The sequence below is a fragment of the Neomonachus schauinslandi genome, chromosome 6 (assembly GCF_002201575.2).
Source record: "Neomonachus schauinslandi chromosome 6, ASM220157v2, whole genome shotgun sequence".
Taxonomy (NCBI): domain Eukaryota; kingdom Metazoa; phylum Chordata; class Mammalia; order Carnivora; family Phocidae; genus Neomonachus; species Neomonachus schauinslandi.
In genome coordinates, this window is record NC_058408.1 from 88422427 (window position 1) to 88445455 (window position 23029).

Below are 23029 nucleotides of genomic sequence, written 5' to 3' on the forward strand. Positions count from 1 at the left end.
TTGACTTATTTCACGTAGCATAATCTCCTCCAGTCCCATCCATATTGATGTAAAAGTTGGGTAGTCATCCTTTTTGATGGCTGAGTAATATTCCATTGTATATATGGACCACATTATCTTTATCCATTCATCTGTTGAAGGGCATCTTGGCTCTTTCCACAGTTTGGCTATTGCAGACATTGCTGCTATGAACATTGGGGTGCATACGGCCCTTCTTTTCACTACATCTGTGTCTTTCGGGTAAATAACCGTACAATTGCTGGGTCATAGAGTAGCTCTATTTTTAATTTTTTGAGGCACCTCCACACTGTTTTCCAAAGTGGCTGCACCAGCTTGCATTCCCACCAACAGTGTAAGAGGGTTCCCCTTTCTCCACAACCTCTCCAGCTCTTGCCTTGTCAATTTTTGCCATTCTAACTGGTGTAAGGTGGTATCTCAATGTGGTTTTGATTTGAATTTCCCTGATGGCTAATGATGATGAACATTTTTTCATGTGTCTGTTAGCCATTTGTATATCTTCTTTGGAGAAGTGTCTGTTCATGTCTTCTGCCCATTTTGTGACTTGATTATTTGTTTTTTGGGTGTTGAGTTTGAGAAGTTCTTTATAGATCTTGGATACCAGCCCTTTATCTGTAGTGTCATTTGCAAATATCTTCTCCCATCCTGTGGGTTGCCTCTTTGTTTTGTTGACTGTTTCCTTTGCAGTGCAGAAGCTTTTTATCTTGATGAAGTCCCAAAAGTTCATTTTTGCTTTTGTTTCACTTGGCTTTGGAGATGTATCTTGAAAGAAGTTGCTGTGGCCAATGTCAAAGAGGTTACTGCCTATGTTCTCTTCTAGGATTTTGATGGATTCCTGTCTCACATTGAGGTCTTTCATCCATTTTGAGTTTATCTTTGTGTATGGTGTTAGAGAATGGTCCAGTTTCATTTTTCTGCATGTGCCTGTCCAATTTTCCCAGCACCATTTATTGAAGAGACTGGCTTTTTTCCGTTGCATATTTTTTCCTGCTTTGTCGAAGATTATTTGACCATAGAGTTGAGGGTCCATATCTGGGTTCTCTATTCTTTTCCATTGGTCTATATGTCTGTTTTTGTGCCAGTACCATGCTGTCTTGGTGATCACCGCTTTGAATATAGCTTGAAATCGGGCAACGTGAAGCCCCCAGCTTTGTTTTTCTTTTTCAACATCTCCTTGGCGATTCGGGGTCTTTTCTGATTCCATGCAGATTTTAGGATTGTTTGTTCTAGCGCTTTGGAAAATGTCATTGGAATTTTGTTCGGGATGGCATTGAAGGTATAGATTGCTCTGGGTAGCATAGACGTTTGAACAATGTTTATTCTTCCGATCCATGAGCATGGAATGTTTTTCCATTTTTGTGTCTTCTTCAATTTCTTTCATGACTGTTGTGTAGTTCCTAGAGTATAGATCCTTTACCTCTTTGGTTAGGTTTATTCCGAGGTATCTTATAGTTTTTGGTGCTATTGTAAATGGAATCATTTCTCTGATTTCTCTTTCTACAGTTGCATTGTTAGTATATAAGAAAGCAACTGATTTCTGTGCATTGATTTTGTATCCTGCCACATTACTGAATTGCTGTGAGTTCTAGTAATTTAAGGGTGGAGTCTTTTGGGTTTTCCACATAAAGTATCATGTCATCTGAGAAAAGAGAGAGTTTGACTTCTTCTTTGCCAATTTGAATACCTTTTATTTCTTTTTGTTGTCTGATTGCTGTTGCTAGGACTTCTAGTACTATGTTGAACAGTAGTGGCGAGAGTGGGCATCCTTGACGTGTTCCTGATCTTAAGGGAAAGGCTCTCAGCTTTTCCCCATTGAGGATGATATTTGCTGTGGGCTTTTCATAGATGGATTTTATGAACTTGAGGAATGTTCCTTCTATCCTTATACTCTGAAGAGTTTTAATCAGGAAGGGATGTTGTATTTTGTCAAATGCTTTTTCTGCATCAATTGAGAGGATCATATGGTTCTTCTCTCTCCTCTTATTAATGTGTTCTATCACATTGATTGATTTGCTAATGTTGAACCACCCTTGCATCCTGGGGATAAATCCCATTTGGTCGTGGTGGATGATTCTTTTAATGTATTGTTGGATCCTATCAGCTAGGATTTTGTTGAGGATTTTGGAATCCATATTCATCAGGGATATCGGTTTGAAATTCTCCTTTTCTGGGGTCTTTGCCTGGTTTGGGGATTAAGGTAATGCTGGCCTCATAGAATGAGTCTGGAAGCTTTCCTTCTGTTTCTATTTTTTGAAACAGCTTCAGGAGAATAGGTATTATTTCTTCTTTGAATGTTTGGTAGAATTCCCTAGGGAATCCATCAGGCCCTGGACTCTTGTTTTTTGGGAGGTTTTTGATCCCTGCTTCAATCTCATTACTGGTTATTGGCCTATTCAGGTTGTCACTTCCTGTTTCAGTCTTGGCAGTGTGGAGGTTTCCAGGAAGGCCTCCATTTCATCCAGCTTGCTCAGTTTATTGGCATATAGTTGTTGATAATAATTTCTAATAGTTGTTTCTATTTCCTTGGTGTTAGTCATGATCTCTCCCCTTTCATTCACAATTTTATTAATTTGGGTCCTTTCTCTTTTCTTTTGGATAAGTCTGGCCAGTGGTTTATCAATCTTACTAATTCTTTCAAAGAACCAGCTTCTAGTTTCGTTGATCTGATCTACTGTGTTTCTGGTTTCTAATTCATTGATCTCTGCTCTAATCTTAATTATTTCTAATTCATGCCTTAGGCATCATTTGTTGCTTTTTCTCTAGTTCTTTAAGGTGTAGAGTTAGTTGGTGAATTCGGGATTTTTTAAATTTTTTGAGTGAGACTTGGATGGCTATGTATTTCCCCCTCAGGACCGCCTTTGCAGTATCCCATAGGTTTTGGACTGATGTGTTTTCGTTCTCATTGGTTTCCATGAATTGTTTAAGTTCTTCTTTGATTTCCTGGTTGACCCAAACATTCTTGAGCAGAGTGGTCTTTAGCTTCCAAGTGTTTGAATTTCTTCCAAATTTTTTCTTGTGATTGAGTTTGTTTTAAAGCATTATGGTCTGAGAATATGCAAGGAATAATCTCAATCTTTTGGTATCAGTTGAGACCTGATTTGTGACCCGGTATGTGGTCTATTCTGGAGAAAGTTTCATGTGCGCTCGAGAAGAATGAGTATTCTGTTGTTTTAGGGTGGAATGTTCTGTAAATACCTCTGAGGTCCATCTGGTCCAGTGTGTCGTTCAAAGCTCTTGTTTCTTTGTTGATTTTCTGCTTAGATGATCTGTCCATTGCTGAGAGTGGAGTATTGAGGTCTCCCACAATTAACGTTTTGTTATCAATATGACTATTTTGGTTAACAGTTGGCTTATGTAGATGGCTGCTCCCATATTGGGGGTGTAAATATTTACAATCATTAGATCTTCTTGTTGGATAGACCCTTTAAGAAGGACATAGTGTCTTCCTGTGTCTCTAACTACAGTCTTTAGTTTAAAATCTAATTTGTCTGGGGGCGCCTGGGTGGCTCAGTCATTAAGTGTCTGTCTTTGGCTCAGGTCATGATCCCAGGGTCCTGGAATCGAGCCCTGCATCGGGCCCCCTGCTCCATGGGAAGCCTGCTTCTCCCTCTCCCACTCCCCTTGCTTGTGTTCCCTCTCTCACTGTCTCTCTCTCTCTGTCAAAAAATAGATAAAAAAATTTAAAAAAAAAAATCTAATTTGTCTGATACAAGAATTGTTACCCCAGCTTTCTTTTGAGGTCTGTTGGCATGGAAGATGGATCTCCAACCCTTCACTTTCAGTCTGGATGTATCTTTAGGTTCAAAATGAGCCTCTTGTAGACAACATTTGGGTGGGTCCTGTCTTTTTATCCAGTCTGCAACCCTGTGCCATTTTATGGGAGCATTTAGGCCATTCACGTTGAGAGTTATTATTGAAAGATAAGAATTGTCATCATGTTGCCTGTAAAGACCTTGTTTTTATAGATTGTCCCTGTAAATTTCTTTTCTTTATCACTCTTGGGGTCTTTCTCCTTTTATCCCTTAATATTTCTTGCAGGCCGGCTTAGTGGTCACATATTCTTTCAGTTTCTGCTGGTCTTGGAAGCTCTGCATCTCTCCATCTATTCTAAATGACAACCTTGCCAGATAAAGTATTCTTGGCTGCATGTTATTCTCGTTTAGTACCCTGAATATGTCTTGCCAGGCCTTTCTGGCTTGCCAGGTCTCTGTGGATAGGTCTGACGTTATTCAGATGTTCTTCCCTCTGTACATAAGGAATCTCTTCCCCCTAACTGCCCTTAAGATGGTTGCCTTGGTTCTAAGGTTTGCAAGTTTTACTATTACATGCCAGGGTGTTGGCCTGTTTTCCTTGATCTTGGGAGGGGTTCTCTCTGCCTCTAGGACATGAATGTTTGTTTTATTCCCCAGATTAAGGAAGTTCTCAGCTACGATTTGCTCAAATATATCTTCTAGTCCTCTCTTTCTCCACCCCCTCAGGGATTCCAATAATTCTGACATTGGAACGTTTCATGGTGTCACTTATTTCTCTGGTTCTATTTTCATGGATTCTGAGTTGTTTTTCCCTGACCCCCTCTTTTCTCTTTTTGTCTATTAATTGGCCTTCTAGGTCACTAATTCATTCTTCTGCCTCATTTATCCTAGCTGTTAGATTATCTAGATATTGGATCTCATTGGTAGCATTTTTAAGTTCTGCCAATTCAGCTTTCATTTCTGTCCTTAGAGACTCTATGTTGCCATTAATTGATTTCTCCATTCTAACTATTGTCTTCACAATTATTAGCCTGAATTCCATCTCTGACATCTTGGTTATATCTGAATCCATTTATAAATCTGTGGCATAAGTCATAGTCTCTGAGTCTTTTCCTATTTTGGGGTTTCCTCCTCCTAGTCATTATGTTGAGGGTTGGTTGAGGGAATGTATAGAGTCCAAATTATTGATCACAACCCAAGCCAGATGCACCTGTTTTCTAGGGACCTTAGGGTTGCTGGCCTCTTGTTTTCCAAGCCTACCTTCTGGGGGAGGGGCCTGCCATGCTGTTACTCAGGCAGCCTGTTTGGGCAGAGTTGCCCTGCACCCTGTGGCGGGGGATGGGCTCAGTGGAAACCAGTTTTTTGGGGCTTTTGTTCTCTGGCAGTTTTCCCTGGCAGCTTTCCGTGTCTCTTCCGAGAGTCAGAGCAGAAGAGACCATTTCCAACCCTCTGCCTCAGAGCAGAGAGATCGCAGTCTGTTCTTCAGTGAGCTCTCCAGGCCACACTATTTCCATCTCTGTCTGTGCTGCTATAAACTGCAGTGTCCTGGGTTGTGCGCCCCTCAGCGGCGCTCCCCGTTCTCACCTCCAGGTCAGGGCCCATCTCTGCCATTTGTGCTTCTAAAACCGCCAGCCACCCCCAGTTCACACGCGCAGCCGTGCTGCTCCAGTTCCCATCCGGGGAGCTGCCCTAAAGTCCTTTCCCTGCCGCTACCGGTCTGCAAGTCTGTGCCCTGTCCCCAGCGTGGGAGGCTGTCGCTCACTGGCAGTGTAGGATCCCCACAGCCAGGCTCCTTCCCGCTGCTGTTTATCCTCCGATATCTGCCAGCGGGATCATGGCTCCCTGCTTCGAACCTCGAAACTAACTGCCTACAGTATTCTGTTTGTGGAGATCCAGATCTATCTTCTTACATCTCAGGCTGTTTTTTTGGGTGTTCAGAGTGGTCTGGTAGATATCCAGCTCAATTCTGGGGACCGGTTGGAATAGGGTCCCCTACTCCTCTGCCACCTTTCCCCGTCTGTGAACACAGTGCTTGGGGGCCCTCCCACAGGCTCTGCCACTTAAGCTTCCGGAAATCCAAACTGGCTATCCATACCATATGATCTTACTAATATGTGGAATCTAAAAAAAATCAAATGAATAAACAAAAAGCAGAAGCAGACCTGTAAATGCAGAGAACAAACTGATGGTTTCCAGAGGAGAGGGTGGTGGGGAGATGGGCAACATGGGTGAAAGGGAGTGGGAGGTACAGGTTCCCAGTTATGGAACGAATAAGTCATGGGAATAAAAGGCCCAGCATAGAGAAGATAGCCAGTGGTATTGTAGTAACTATGGTGAGCATGGCATAACTTACAAACTTGTTAAATCACTAATGTTGTATACCTGAAACTAATGTAACATTATGTGTCAACTATACTCAAAAAATTAAAATAATAAAAGAATGTATGTCCCCTTTCCAAGTAGACTGAAGGTGCTCTACTTTTTTAAAGAGATGACTTGTAGGTAGGCTATAAACTTTTAATCTCTAAATGGTTGTAGAAGAGAGGGAGCACTGTAAATGTGATGGCAACATAAAGTGAAGTCCCTGAGGCAAGGCCCAGAGAACATTATGTTAGGAAAGGACCTGGACCTTTGCCTACTGTGTCCACTGTGGGGATTCTGTCCATAGCATCATGCATGTGGTTCTGCAGGGTGTGCCACATCACCTTCAAAGAGGCAGTGCCTGAGTGCTTGTCTTCCTCACATTGACTGAATTATGTCTCTCTCTAGTTTATACACGTTTTTTCTAATTTTTGTGTTTGAAAACTAATGAAACTCACCTGTCCATACATTTTCAGTACCTGAAGATAAGATAGTATTATTTGTGTTATTTGGAAGTTTCCTCTCTATCTAATCACAGTACTAGAAACTGTCAGCCACAAAGATGAATAAGATAACAGTCTTTTCTCTGTGGGGACTAATGGTGACAGTGACACATACATAAGAAAGATAGAAAGCAAGGGCAGTATTCCAAATATTTGACAATTGGTATGGCATGGGGTATGGTCTATCAGGAACAGTGCCCTGGAGCCCCACACCTTTACCCTCATGCCAAGATTGATTCTTTAGTTGATGTATCATGGGAAAAGTTCAGGGGATCCCGGGAGAGAGACGGAGGTGGTGTTGGAGCAACGATTTTTTTTTTTTTTTTTTACCAGCTAGCATGAAGTAGTTCAATATTTTGAGTACTTATTGCAGCAATAACATTGTATAGTGATACACAGTACAGACTTGATATACAGTATGCAGAGTTTAAACAAAAGATAGAAAATGCAGTGAACAAGAGAAATGATAAAGTGGGGAGGATGGCATTACGGGGACTGTGAAGTTTTAGGTAAGTCCAGGGGTTGATGTAAATCAGTTGACACAAATCAGCTAAGGAGCTCATTAAAATGCAAATTATGATTAAGTAGGACTGGGTTGGTGCCTGAGATCCTTCATTTTTAACAAGCTCCCAGATAATGGCAATGCTGTTTTTTCCTGGATGACATTTTGAGTGGAGAGGGTGTAGATGACTGGAAAAGCAGATGGGGGCTCAATTGAAATCTAACTCTGTATTTTCTTATTTTTGCAGGTATCTATAGCAGGACAACCAGCAGGAGTAGAATCTGCCCGAGTTAGAATTCGGGTAACTGTTTACTACTTTAATACTGTAAATCAGTATCAGCAATGGTTGCATCACAAGGCAATAAAAATATCTTAATGTATCAATTTATAACCAAATCATATGTTCAGTAGTTAGGGAATAGTGACAGAAGTTGTTTTAATGTGTTGAAGATGTTTCTTAGAGATATTCCAGATTATACCTGACTCTGTTTCTCTGATGATTTTAAAATGATGAAAAAGAGACCCAAGAAAAAATTCCACAGGCAACTGTTACAAACTCTCAGGTTTCACAAAAGACTCTTTTCATTTGAGAAACTTTACAAAGTCTACCCAAGCTTATGTCTATAATAAAAACAATTTATGTTTTATAATTCCAGCCTCAGAAAAGAAGGAATGAGTTATGCACATCTCTAAATATATAGTGATTCAGCTGTCTGCTTTGGGCTCTCATACTTTCATTTAGGAGCTGCTTCCTTTGGTGCTGATGTTTGAGCTACCAATCGCTGGGATTCTTCAACCGGTTCCCGATCCTAACTCCCCCTCGATTCAGCACATATCACAAACGTACAACATTTCAGTGTCATTTAAGCAGCGTTCTCGAATGTATGGTGCTACTGTGATAGTACGAGGATCTCAGAATAACACGAGTGCTGTGAAGGTAAGTAATTGAGATAATTATGAACATCATAAGTGTACGAATTATGCAAGTTTTATTTTTATTTTTTTTAGATTTTATTCATTTGAGAGAGAGAGTGAGAGAGTGAGCACGAGGGGTGGGGAAAGGGAAAAGGGAGAGGGAGAAACAGACTCCCCGCTGAACAGGGAGCCCAATGTGGGGCTCGATCCCAGGACCCTGGGATCACAACCTGAGCCAAAGCGGTTGCTTAACTGACTGAGCCACACAGGCACCCCTATGCAAATTTCATTTTTAAAGGATTTTAAACTAATTCATTTTCCAGATTTTTCCCTTGTATTGCATTTTGGTTTATAGAATGTGTTGAGTTTCTCCATAGCTATTAGAAGTGCACTAGAATCTTTCCTTGTATGTGGACAGTTATTCTATAGGATTATTTCTCTCCTACCCTTTTCTCGTAGGAAGGAACTGCTATGCTGTTGGAACATCTCGCTGGGAGCTTGGCATCAGCTATTCCTGTGAGCACACAACTAGATATTGCAGCTCAACATCATCTCTTTATGATGGGTCGAAATGGAAGCAACATCAAACATATCATGCAAAGAACAGGTGCTCAGATCCACTTTCCTGACCCCAGTAATCCACAAAAGAAATCCACCGTCTACCTCCAGGGCACCATTGAGTCTGTCTGTCTTGCAAGGCAATATCTCATGGTAGGTTTACTGAAATTAGTGTTCCAATTCCATTTTATTTTCTTTACTTCTTTGGGTACAATGTATGTGACGGCACACACCATACTACTGTGGTATTCATGAAAACACTCCGAAAGCCTTGTCAAATAAGTTTCTTGCTAAAAGGAAATAAAATAAGAGTAAAGTATGTAGCGCCTTACAGGTTTCATTTCATTACATAGGCGAGTAATTTCTTTGCAGTATTTTTTTTTAACTTAAACTAAACACAGAAGAGGATACAATGAAATAATGTGCTGTATTTTGTGGAAGGTGATTTTCGTCTGACATGTAGTATTTGTCTGCATTTGACAAAAAAAGTCTTCTGTTTAAACAGAAAATAAAAATACCTTTTTACCCTCACAGATATAAATCTTATTTTTTGATACAAATTTTAGTAGCATGAAACATGTGAACATTTCACAGATCTCTGATACAATTTAAAAAATGGTATTTAAGCCACGAATTTGAGTCTTAATGCATTGAAGAAAATGGCCATTATATAATTAACTATTGCTTCCTATTTAAAATTTGCAATATTTCTGTTCTTCCTATATTCATTTAAAAACACAGTGTGTAGGTTGATACACAGTAACAAAATGGATTGACATAATGTGGACTTACAAATTATCTTATTAAAAACATCATTGTATTCAAGAACTTGACCTTTAGTGATATTTGAAACAGTAAGCCTCAGGTATGATCTTTACTATTATTAACTTGCAGAATTTGTTTTTGAGAAACTTTCAGAAAATGCAGTTTTTGTTTTTTAAGAGAGAGAGAGGAGCACAAGCAGGGAGGGGAGGGGCAGAGGGTGAGAGAGAGAGAGAATCTTAAGCAGGCTCCATGCTCAGCACAGAGCCCAACTCGGGCCTGGATCCCAGGACCCTGAGATCATGACCTAAGCCAAAATCAAGAGTCTGACACTTAATTAACTAAGCCACCCAGGTGCCCCAGAAAATCCAAACTTTTATTTTTGATTCCATTCCTCTGATAAGAACTTTTTATAATCATTAAGGATTATAATACATAATTATTTTGTTGTGAATGATTTCTTTTTAGCCAAGCTTAGTTTATAAGGATATTTTTATTTTTTTATTTTTTTAAAGATTTCATTTATTTGACAGAGAGACAGAGAGAGTACAAGCAGGGGGAGCGGCAGGCAGAGGGAGAAGCAGGCTCCCCGCTGAGCAGAGAGCCCGATGTGGGGCTCGATCCCAGGACCCCAGGATCATGACCTGAGCCGAAGGCAGACGATTAACTGACTGAGCCACCCAGGTGCCCCTATAAGGATACTTTTAATATACCACTAGTTAGGTAGCATTTTTATGTCCAAAGATTATTATGATTACTCTTCATAATTTTCTTTTTTTCTGCTTTTTCTCTTTAGGTGTTATTTTAAGTGAACTTTTTCAGACATTCTGTACGGTTAGGAATTCATATTCAGTTTGATCATACCTACCAAAAATATAAGTGTGCAATGAGATATATAGTATTGTACAATATTAAAAGAAGTGAGGGAGAGAGGGATAAATTAAAAGGCCTTAACCTAGGGGCACCTGGGTGGCTCAGCTGGTTAAGTGTCTGACTCTTGATTTCGGCTCAGGTCATGATCTCTGGGTCATGAAATTGAGCCCCATGTTGGGCTCCACACTCAGCACAGGCTCTGCTTGAGTTTCTCTCCCTCTGCCCCTCCCCCCACTGATGCGTGTATACACACTCTCTTTCTCTCAAATAAGTAAATAAATCTTTAAAGGCAATAAAAGGCTTTAACCTATATTTTAAATACAAAAATCACTTTTGTCCACAAGGAAAATGGAATACAGTCATTTCATTTTAATTCCAGTGTATTTGACTGGTACTTCTCCTGACACTTCTGTACAGAACCCAGCAATCAAGTGGGCTAGTACTGAATGTCCTGGGAATCAGTAAAAGTATGAGATTCCTATGGTTAGTAGATTCAGGGCCAGGAAGAAAGCATCAGAGAAAAAAACAAGTGCTGACCTGCAGAGCTAAAAAGTGAGAAAGCTAAAAGAAGAAACAGTAGTAGCATTTTACCAGGGAGGAGGTAAGGTTGGAGCTGCCCCAGAAGAGAGGTAGGTCTTCAGTTGGTGAAGAAGCCTCTGGGTGAGTTGAGACCCAAGTACAGAATCTGTTTGAAAAATAGTCAGGAGGCTGGTCTAGCCTTTAGGAAGAGGCAGATGTGTGGACATGCAGGCCTGTGACTGTACAAGCAAAGCTGGGCCAAAATGTGGAGATCTTGAAATGCTGGGACATGTTTAGATTTCATTCAGAAGACAATAAAAACCAGTACTGTAAGTCTTTGACCAAAAGCACAGGATTAGTGCCCTTGATGTGGTTCAGGATCTAGTTTCTGGCATCACTAACAAACGGAAGTCAGAGAATGGAGGAATTTTCCAAGGTGGAAAGTGGGTAAAAAATTTAGGGCCAATAACAGAAACTTCAGACACATATTATTTTGTCGTTCAAAAATAGTTTGTGCCCTCAGCATTATTTCCACACTAATTCCCTAAGCTTTGTGAAAGCATTTGATTCAGCTTTAATACTTTGGTTTACTCTTTCAGCCCATAGAATATTGCATTATTTGTAGGCATGTTAAATTATCAGATGTTTAAATGAGTAACGTTTTACTTCCTACACTTTCTATTGTGACATTTCTTAGGGTTGTCTTCCCCTTGTGTTGATGTTTGATATGAAGGAAGAAATTGAAGTTGATCCACAGTTCATTGCTCAGTTGATGGAACAGCTCGATGTCTTCATCAGTATTAAACCAAAGCCGAAACAACCAAGCAAGGTTGGTTCAGAGTCTGGACCCTGAGAACCACGTATCATATCACATTCTAGATAGTTTTATTTTCATATACATGTGTATTTGCATATACATGGAATTAAATATTCTATATAATACATATGTCATTATATATTATACTTTGTTATTTAAATACATAAGTTTGTAAAAACATTCATTATTGATCATCATTTTCTTTATGTGTTGGTTTTGGAGTTCATTTTTAATGACCATTATTTTTTACAAACATATGAAAAAGAAAGCAAAGATGTGTTTTTATTAATTTGCAACCTGGTAACTTTCAGCTTTACTGAGTTATCAGAGAGTTGATAAGGCTGAACATTGTGTTAAGTGTGTATGTGTATGTGTACATATCCAGTGCAATTAAAAAATACTTAGTTTACATACTCTTTGTGAGCCACTCTGCTAGCCCTGGAGATTTAAAGAAGAGATGTCCATTCTCTTTAATAAAATAATAAACTAATAATGATAATCAAAAGTAAATAATGACATGTCCCCAGTCTTCTGGGGGACAAGCCTTCTAGGAACTTCTTTCTCTAAGATGTGGCAAAATTTCAATAATTCCATGTATAGTCCAAATTTAATGGGCTAAACCTGATGATATTAAATGCTAGTGAGAATATGAGGGAAGAGGAATGTTCCTACCTTAATGTCATGTAAATTGGCACACCCACTTTGAGGAGCAATTTAGGACCTTCTAATCACACCGAAAATACAGATATCCTCCTGCCCACCAGCATTCTACGTCCAGTGAGACACCCTGTAGAGATCTATGTACCACAGTCAAAAGATAAGAATGGTGTGGAATAAAAGAAGCAAGGTGCATAATAACGTGTACTAAATGATAACATTTATGTATACTTTTTATTCCAGTAGGTAAAACCCCAAACAGTTGTGCTTCCCATTTTTTAATTTCTATAAATCTTATTATATATGTATCATGGTGTAATATGTATCATAGATGATTTTTATATATGTAAATAACCTGGTTTTCAGTGTCCAACTTAAGAAAAACAATCATGCGTTCTTCAAAATAAAACTTTAAAGGGAAAGAGAGGTTTGTTTCTAAGTGAACTTGATATAATGAGTTTAAAGTTAGAGAGCAGGACATTAATTTTATGTATCTTGAAGTGTCATGCTTGACTAATTTGACTGGAGTCACTGCAGACACCAAGACTGGAAGATAAAGACAGAAGACACTTTGTGCACGTGAAGAGTGTCAGGCGCAAGCGGAGCTCCTGGAGTTCAGTAAGAAATGAGCCAGGTCAGGGGAGAATAGATTGTAAGTGAGAACTCTGGAGCCTTGTAGCGTCCCACGGCCATTCAGTTCTGTCTAGCTGGCCCCAGTGCTGACTACTGCTTTAACTGCTTTTTCAGTCATAGATTTTCTTTATTGCCCATTGGAGGCTGTCCTCTTGAGTTCACACTTCCAATTTTCTAGATGAGTCCATTGAGAAAAAAATATAGTGTTTAGAAATTTATTTTGCCGTAAGCTTTGCCATTGATATGCCATCAGTGAGGAATAGTGGTACCTCAAGGTCTATTAGTTAACTAGGAGACTATAAATGTCAAATGTAAGTGACTGTTACTATGCAGTCTATATATGGTGACAAGTTTGAGTTATTTTGTAAAGATGAGATCAAGGAGGAAGCTTTCATGTAACAGCAAGAGGTTGCCAAGAGAATGGGCTGTAGGGGCGGAGGACCCAAGGTCCAGTCCTCTCGCTGCCCCAGCCCAGCGAGGCCGTGACCAGTGGTAGGTCCCTTATCCTCACTGAATGTGAATCATAATTCCCATCCAGCAGGTTTCTGGCAAGCATCAAGATTTATGTACAGCTTCTATCCCAGTGCCTGAAACACAGGACACACCAAGTAAATTATCACTAACCCTTTATGGTTTTACCACAAGGAGTAAACATAAGAAATAAGTGGTTAAAATTTTTAGTTGATTTTAAAACCGCATCAATATATTCCTTTTTGGAATCCTTATTACCATATTCATTTCTAACCCACCTCCCCAATTCATTGTAGACTATTTGCATGTCACCTTTTTCTTTCCCATTGTGTGTTTTCATAGTCTGTGATTGTGAAAAGTGTTGAGAGAAATGCCTTAAATATGTATGAAGCAAGGAAATGTCTCCTCGGACTTGAAAGCAGTGGGGTTACCATAGCAACCAGCCCGTCCCCAGCATCCTGCCCTGCCGGCCTGGCATGTCCCAGCCTGGACATCTTAGCTTCAGCAGGCCTTGGACTCACTGGACTAGGTATAAAATTTATTATTATAACGCTTCTCAGTCACTGGGGGATTGCTCAGCTAGTTCCCTTTCTTTCTACCATTTGGGGCTACATTTTAAAGGCTATTTTTTTCCCTTGTCAGGCCCTAAGATTAGGTGAAAAAGCAACAAAACTCACATCAATCCATTTTGGGTTTTTTGTTAGACTCCATAGATTTTTTTACCTAGATTCTTTTTATTTTGGCATAATCAAGGTCTGACTGTTTTATTTTCAGTGGCTGTGTTTGTTCTTCTAAATTAAGAATGCCATTGAGAGTGAAGTGAGCAGGCTGACTATAATTTATGTGTTTTTTCTCTCTTGCATTTGCAATATTGCCATCCATCCCTAGAGGTAAAGATTATCCAGTTTGCTTTTCAAAAAGTAATTGCAAATCTGTATGAGGGGTAGGGAGAGGGGGAAGTGAAAGCGAGCAGAACCCCCACTCCCAGTGGTCAGAACTGCTTCACCCAGACACAAAGGAAATCTAGCCTGGAGCTACCAAGAGGAGCAAATAGACCTGTATTTATATCTAAGGCAAAGAATAGAAGATGAAAGAGCGTCATCCCCTCAGTGCTTTAGTTCTTTGAGAAAGTGAGGTGAGGCGCTTCATAGTTGTGGTATGTACCACCTCATTTATGGATTCCTGTCTAACAGGCTAGAGTTCATTGCCATATTGCAATTATGCTAGGTTCACTACTTTCTTGCACATTTTTCAGTAGCCTTAATATAAAAAGTGAATGTAATAACCCTAGAAAATCATTTTGCCTCATTCAGTATTGATCTGAGACAGAAAAAATACTCTCAGCATTCTGTAATTTTTTTTTCTAATAGCTATTTCTTGCTTTTAAAAATTATATGATTATAATATGATTAAGATTCCGGGTAGCCCACCATTACAGTAAAGACAGACACTTTTCCCCTTGGCCTCTGATCTCCCAAAATTGTTCCTTCCACTGGAGATCTGAAAACTCATAACACTACATGCATGTGAGTCAGGAAGGGCCCCTGAGATAATTGAGCAGGAACCAAGTTCTTTCCGCACCAGAGAAAACATTCAGTTACTCAATGTTTAAAATGTTTTCATGTCTATTCCTATCCTGTAATACTTAATACTTAAAATATTCCTGGGAAGTTACATACAACTTCATATTTTGCTTTAGAATATATTTAAATGCCTGAAGTTTCATTACTTAAACATTAAATCCTTAAAAGAAGCAAAAAACAAAAAATTGTTTCTGAGGGAAAAAAAAAAAATTGTTTCTGAGGAAAGCTTTCATACTCATTGAGATGGACCATGGACTACAGGGAAGTCGTGTGCTTTGACACAGTGAATGCAAATTGTTCCAAGTAGCTCGGCCTCTCCACAAATGTGCCGAATGTAGTCATTCTGCGGCAGGAGGACATTCCCCTGTTCTCTGCTAATTGTAAGTGGTTTGAAAAGAGTTTGTTTGGAAACAGAAAACAAGTGAGTTATACAGAGAAATAAAAATGAGTCTCCACTTGAGCAGAAGTTTGTTCATCCTGGCTCGTCGAAGTGAGTGCAAAGCAGCTGGTACTGCTCGGTGACCCTGACTGCCTCCCTGGTTTACATACACCTAACTTCCTGTTCTGATCAGTGTCTATGTGTAGATAGTCTGGGTTCTGTGTTGGAGTTGTAGCATGCAGTATCTCCTGTGACTATTTAAAAGAAGGTAATCTGTCACTCATATTGTATTTGGAAAATATCAGACTATCTCAGTCTGCCTTCCGAATATTGGTGCCATCTGTATTTTTAAACCTTGAATTTATGCATATTGACTTCGCATTCATTTATTGCAGGTCTTTTGGGGCCTACCACCTTATCTCTAAACACATCAACAACCCCAAACTCACTCTTGAATGCTCTTAATAGCTCAGTCAGTCCTTTGCAAAGTCCAAGTTCTGGCACCCCCAGCCCCACATTATGGGCACCCCCACTTGCTAACACTTCAAGTGCCACAGGTGAGTATGCTTTAAGTACAATCAAAGGCATGTGGTTTTAGGTGTCTGTTTTTAAATGACATTTACTAGTGGCTCTTTTCCTTAGGGAAAAATCATGGTTCAAAGCATATTGCAGCCAAACAGAAACTCCCCAGTGTGTAAATTAGTTAAAATGAAGCATGACAAAGCAGTGAGTTTTTCATGAAAGTAGAATATGATCTTCAGACATGTCAAACAGATCAGGAAAAAGAAGAGTATGATGAGCAAGGAAGCAGGGGCAAAGACACATGAAGCTCACCTGCCTGGTAATTAGGAAATGCCAGTTCCAGGTGGACAAATGTGCTTGACAGGCATATGCACGTGCGAAATCCAGCTAGTTTCCTCAGCGGTACAGTGAAGAGCTTCGATTAAATATTCTCTAAAGTCTTCTTCCATTTGAACATTGCTTTGTGTTTTTATAGTAATGTTAAACCTAGTTACAGAGAGGTATCAAAACTGAATTCTCTTACTGAATTTGTAGCAAGAGATGAAGTTTTGTTTTTACTGAAAATAATAAAGTAATATTTGTTGAATCTGAGTTTTTTCCTGTCTAATATCTGTCTTCGTGAAATGTCATTGTAGGTTTTTCTGCTATACCACACCTTATGATTCCATCTACTGCCCAAGCCACGTTAACTAATATTTTGTTGTCTGGTGTACCCACCTACGGGCACACAGCTCCGTCGCCCCCTCCTGGCTTGACTCCTGTTGATGTCCATGTCAACAGTATGCAGACAGAAGGCAAAAAAATCTCTGCTTCTTTAAATGGACATGCACAGGTAATGTCCTTTGCTAGAGTAGTGTGATCTATGCTGTTTGTAAGAGATAAGCCACTGGTAATGTGTTTAAACTTTCACCTGAAGTGAATTTTAAAATTGTGACCATATCTGTATGTTGTTTTCTGTTATCACTTTAGTCTCCGAATATAAAATATGGTGCAATATCCACTTCATCACTTGGAGAAAAAGTACTGAGTGGGAATCACAGTGATCCATCTAGACAGACAACTGGACCTGAGCAGGCATCTCCCAAATCAAACCCTGTGGAAGGTAACTTTCCTTCTGAACTTCAGCCTGGTCTGTTACTTGGATAAAGGGGGTTGTAAAGTCTTTGTGGTGATTTCAAGTTGTTTTTGCTAACCATTTATGACTCATCCTGCCTCAAGTATGCAGAAAGACATCTTGAATGAAATTCCAAAGAACACAGGGAAAGATAAACTGAAAAACACTTTCCACAGAAAGAATCACTTCCCATTACATTGGAACTTCAAAATTAAAGTGGATGTAATTGTGTGAGAGGAAAGCATCAATTTACTAAATGTTACAATTTTTTTCCAAGTAGAGTATTTCTTTTTTTAAAACCCTTTCACCCCTAATAATCTTTTAAAAATGTGAGGGTCTTCTCTTTAAATTTCATCTTGAATGCAGTTTGGGGCAGCGTGAATTTAAAGTGTCTTCTTTGCAGCTGAAAGCTGTTATGCCTGGGTCTCCCTTGAGTTTGGTTCTGATTTGTTTCCATCGCAGGTGGTTATTGATGATAAGGTGACATTTGGATTTTCACTTTATCCCTTCTGCAGGTTGTAACGATGCTTTTGTTGAAGTAGGCATGCCTCGAAGTCCTTCCCATTCTGGGAATGCTGGTGACTTGAAACAGATGATGGGTCCCTCCAAAGTTTCCTGTGCCAAGAGGCAGACAGTAGAACTGTTGCAGGGCACAAAAAACTCACACTTACAGTATGTATTTTAATCTTTAAAAGTCCTTGATCCTTTGAAAGAAAATGTCTAACAGGCTGGATTTGTTTGAAACTCTCAGTAGTTGGTATTCTTTGGTTCAAGTGAGTTTGATCTTCTCCAAGAGTGTTTTTTATTTTTCTTTATAATTATCTTTTCTTTTTCCTTTTAAAAATTCTATTAAGGAATACCATCTGGTAATTTTCATTCTTACATCTTCTCAATAGTGGTTGGGTTTGTATCTGGGTTTTCTAAACCATCTCTGTGCTCTGAAACTTTAACATCCTCCCTACTCTTCAGCAAAGCAATATTTACTCTCTGATTTTTCTGTTAGAAATTTTCCTGCTGTGAATTCTCCTTCATTTTGCTTTGAATTTCTAACTTAAACTATGGCTTCCTTGTTCCAAGGTAGTTAATTGCTGACTTTGGTAGTAAATACTTGACAGTTTCATGATTTTATTTCTTATAAACCACAGTGAGTATAAATGCATATATTGTAGTAACTGTAACTCTCCCTTACCATAATAGCACAGTTACAGATGTCTTATCCTTACTCTATTTTCTTTTTCTATTTACTTTATTTTTTTCAAATAGACAGTCTATTCACACTTAAAAAAAAAAAGGCAATACAGTGGAATGCTTCTATGTTGAAAGATTTTGCTCCCATCCATCTCCCTCCACCCAATTTCCTCTACTGTCTTGTTAGTTTTCTTGTATATCCTTACTGAGGAGAGTATCTTAAGACAAATATAGCCTTTATATTTTTATTTCCTGTGTTTGTTACCAAAATCTGTTTTGTTTTTATAAACTCTTTGGTCAGTTAATTACTCTTGTTCCCATTTTGTCCAAATCTGCTTTATCTGCGTTTTTCCTTACCTGGTACTAGTAGCCACAGTGAACATTATTCAGCATAGGTTAGAGAAGTAAATTTGCTTTCTTCGCTGTGTTGAAGCATTTGAAGGGTATGCCTGTTCCTTTCGTCCTTAAATAGGTTCTGAACTTACCTCTCATCTAAATTAAGCTGCAACCTCTAGAATGGTCTCTCTGCCTCTACCCTTTCAGCAGCTCAGTCAGTCCTTTATTTTGTTCCAGCAGTTTTTTTGAACACAGAAGTCTAATCTTGTTATAGTCTGGCTTTAAATACACCAGTTGTCCACGTCGCTTGCTTCCTTTGCTTTGCTTACGCTGTCCTCCTGGCTTTCACGCTGCCGAACCTGCAGAGGCCCTTTACATTCAGTTCTGATGTCCTGTGTGAAGCCACCGGGAACTTATGTCAAGCAAACAAAGTGCAGGGCTCCTCCTCTTATATTCCAATAGCCTGTTCTCAATTCCTCTGAATTCCCCTGGCACAATGGAACAGTGAATGACAAAAGAAAGAATGAACAAATCAAATCAGCTATTCTACTAATACTGTTTATTTCTCTTCTACTTGAGCTTAACATACAGTTGGATTTGAACTTGAGGTGCATGTATAGGGCATTATCAGTCTTGCAATTCAGATAATTTTTCCTATTTTAAGGGTCATTTTTATGTTCATCTGTGCACCCTGAACAGGTTTGGGGAAATATTTATTTATCTGATACCTCTGTCATAGTAGATTTGTTAGCAATACCATGTGCATTTCACACACAGAAATTGGATCATCTGCATGCCTTCAGATTGACTTGTTTCTCCTTAGACTGCATATGCATAAGTCATTGGTATCTCTTTGATGTATGCAAATTAGAAATCTTGTCCGTGTATCTATTCCGTATGTATGACAGACATACGCCATACACACGACATACAATGTTTGGGAAAATGTATCATGAAATAGTTTCAACTCCAGCTCTAGAGTCATATGCTTGGGTTAAAATTCCAGCTGTACCATTTACTAGAGGTATGACCTTGGGTAAGGTACATCCATTATCTGTCAAATGGGAATACTACTACTACCTACCTCAGAGCAGTGTTGGGAAGATGAAATGATATAACACATGTGAATAGTTGACAGTAGTAAACATATAGTAAATGTGCACACAGGAAACGAAACGTTCAGTACGTTTGTATATAAACATGGAGTGTTAAGTTCCAAACTGTCTCACAGCAGCACTGACAGGTTGCTCTCCGACGCTGAACTGAGTGCTGCAGAAAGCCCTTTGGCTGACAAGAAGGCTCCCGGAAGTGAGCGGGCTGCAGAGAGGGCCGCAGCTGCCCAGCAAAACTCCGAAAGGGCTCGCCTAGCCCCACGGCCATCATATGTCAACATGCAGGTAATGAGGAGAAACGGGAGAGTCATCCAAATATGGGGTGGTAGGGTTAGGGAATGGGGAATTCAGCAAATGTTAGCAATAGGGTAGAAATTTGGTTTTCCTTCGGCACTCTAGTCAGAATTCAATTTAAATATATATGTAGTAGTTAGGAATTGGTTTTGCCATAAACATTAAAAATGAAAAGCTTGAGTGAGAAGAATTCTTTAAAATATCATATTAAAATTGACATAAAATGGTCTGTGTCACTATGTCTTATGCAAATGATATTATTTCTCTTACTTAAACTTTAGATAAATGTGAAAGCTGTTACTTGTAAGTATTACTACCTCATAACAGTCTTGGATGAATATAATATCTTTCTATTTAATGGAGATGATAAATTTGGTGTCATTTAGATAGTTATAAAAATAACTAATGTGATGCTTTAGGTTTTTGAAAGTAGATGCTAAATATTATTGATGACTATGTTAGTTGAGAGATTTTTATGATTATTTTAAACAATTTCCTCAGCAGGGATCTTCTCTGTATCCATTTTTAAAGTATTAGGCTAATTACTCAAAATAGACTATTGATCATAAAATTCAGAAATTTGATTTCCATAAAAACCACAATATGGGAGAGAAGGATTTTGTACTTTGTGCTTTTAGAGACTCTTATTACCTTTGATTTCAGTATCAGAATTACTGGGTAGACTTTCCTACTTCATAGTAAAAGATTTATTATCCCCAAACCCCTCACCTCCCCCAAAAAAGGAAAAGCTTTTCACAGAATCCTAAAAACAAGCTGCCATAGCTGTGTCAAAGAAAGAAAGAAATTCATCTTGAGTCTGGGTGGCTCAGATGGTTAAGCGTCTGCCTTCAACTCGGGTCATGATCCCAGGGTCCTGGGATCGAGCCCCACATCAGGCTCCTGGCTCAGCGGGGAGCCTGCTTCTCCCTCTCCCTCTGCCTCTCCACCTGCTCATGCTCTCTGTCTCTGTATCTCTGTGTCTCAAGTGAATGAATAAAATCTTTAAAAAAAAAAAAAGAAAGAAATTCATGTAACTAAATTATACTTCTATAATTTTAGTGAGAACAGTTCAATCCTGCTTGTCTGTTTTTTTAATCCTTCACATTTGAACATTTTCATGAGTTATTAGATGAATGTTTTTACATAACCTGTGTCCTTTATAAAGTATCAAAGTTAAAAAAAAAAGACATTTGTTACATTTTCTCTGGTGGATTTATTTTCAGTTAATATAAATTAAAATTTTCTTATATAATAAGTACTCAATCCCCTGTATGGTCCCTTTTGATTTTTGTCCATCTTGTGGGTCTCTTCTTTTCCATCAAGTTTATACCTAGTCAACCATTTTCACATTCCTTTCTTTTAGGATGGATGAGAATGTTCTTGGTGATAGAGTTTCAACTTAAATAGATGTATTTATGCTACTAATGAAGAGCTAACTTTTAAAATCACTAAGAACTCAATGATAATAGTCACCAAGCATTGACAGAGAAAGACTGAAGACTTCTCTGATTCCTGCAGCTAAAAATGATCTCTGTCTCCTGATCCTTCTTGGAATGCTATATCTCTAGCTCTCTCTTCACACTTACCTCACTTCCTAATTTATTTTGTAGTTATTTATTTATTTTTTTTACACATCCCTGCTAAGATTCTATGTGTTTTGAGGCTCGAGACCATTGTTGATTCATTGTTGTATTCTACAAACAACATAATCTCTTTAACCAGAAGACACTCAGTAAATATTTATTGAACAAGTGAATTTAGGATCTAATCATTAAAAGTTGATTTTAATTCCCAGTACCATTTTAGACCTAGGATTTCAAAAACATTATCAAACTGTGTTACCTAAAAATCTAGCTCTCCTGACTTACTGTCATGTTCTTAGAGTTAATCACACATCCTAGTTTGTCTGGGTCAGCCCATTTACTTTTATAATTCTGGCCTAAATTTTATTTGTAGCACATTTCTCTCTCAGAAGTATCCTGTTTCAGACCATAAATTATATGGACACGCTGTATACGATGGTATAGTCCTCCTAAAAGAAGGGTCAAAAGAGCTCTCACCAATTGGTTCTTGGCCTTCCTGGTAGGCCTTTAAGACATTCTTAAATCAAACCTTAAATAGTCCCTAAATTGGAGAGCTGAGAACACTGCATTTGAGATGTAGCTGTATCTGGACTGCTTTCTTCAAAATGACCTATCTTGGTCCTCGGTAGACCTGACTATGACTGAAGTCACTTATTGTGAATGGAAAGAATGAATGGTGACATCCTAGTCTAGTACAAGAAGAGATAGCTAAGTTTAATTTTATTGTATTGCTTAATGTCATTACCGAACAAAGCTAGACATGTGTTATTTATCTCACTTCAAAAGCAAAGACTGTGCCAATTAGGCTAAATAATTTAAGTTGTCTTAACATCATCCCATTTCAGGCCATGCTTTACTTAAGTGAGGAGGGGATGTAGAGACACAAAGAGGCCAGTTGATAACCAGAAAACATTTTGGTAATGCATTATTTTGAAACTTAGCCTGACTATTATTGGGTTATTCACTATACTTTAGCATTTATTGGTCCTGGTGTGTTAAATATTCACAGTAAATAGGATTTATTTCCCTTTTGAAGGAAAATTTGTAATTCTTGTCACTTTCATGTTAGAAGTAGTTAATTTATTCTAATTAATTAGTTTGAAAACATGTTTAAATTTATCAGACTTGTACTACATTACTGTCACAATATGGTGCAAAGCTTAGCATGTGTCCCACGCAGATTCATGGGCTGTAGTCAGAACCTTTGTTCTCTAATTATGGGGTATTGGCAAGACATTTGGATAGACTGGCAATAAAAATATTTCTTTTATTTTCAGGCATTTGACTATGAACAAAAGAAGCTATTAGCAACCAAAGGTATGTGCTATGTTAATGACCTTGTACTTTGATTTTTCTTTTTTTTCTAGGAGACCATAAAAAGTTTCCTAGTAGTCATGTTGAATTGAGAAATTGGACCTTCATAAAAAGAAACCTAGAATGTTGGGTTCAAGTTGCATAAATTTTGTTGGGGATGAATGTATTTTGTTGAATAGATTAGCATTAGAGCAATTAAGAAATAATGTAGCATTTTTCAATTTACTGTTACTTTGTATAAAGTATTTTATGAAGATATTTTA

General features: G+C 38.6%; 1 protein-coding gene across 1 annotated transcript in view; it reads left to right on the forward strand.

Moving 5' to 3' along the window:
* Positions 1–23029, forward strand: part of BICC1 (BicC family RNA binding protein 1) — a 301301-nt gene that overhangs the window by 257478 nt on the left and 20794 nt on the right. Inside the window, exons 6-16 of the mRNA XM_044916472.1 lie at positions 7384–7437; positions 7879–8073; positions 8511–8762; positions 11461–11592; positions 13684–13870; positions 15699–15860; positions 16461–16657; positions 16795–16927; positions 17455–17611; positions 19695–19860; positions 22730–22769. Of these exons, the coding sequence (XP_044772407.1) occupies positions 7384–7437; positions 7879–8073; positions 8511–8762; positions 11461–11592; positions 13684–13870; positions 15699–15860; positions 16461–16657; positions 16795–16927; positions 17455–17611; positions 19695–19860; positions 22730–22769 (1675 nt within the window). The remainder of the gene's footprint in view (positions 1–7383; positions 7438–7878; positions 8074–8510; positions 8763–11460; positions 11593–13683; positions 13871–15698; positions 15861–16460; positions 16658–16794; positions 16928–17454; positions 17612–19694; positions 19861–22729; positions 22770–23029) is intronic.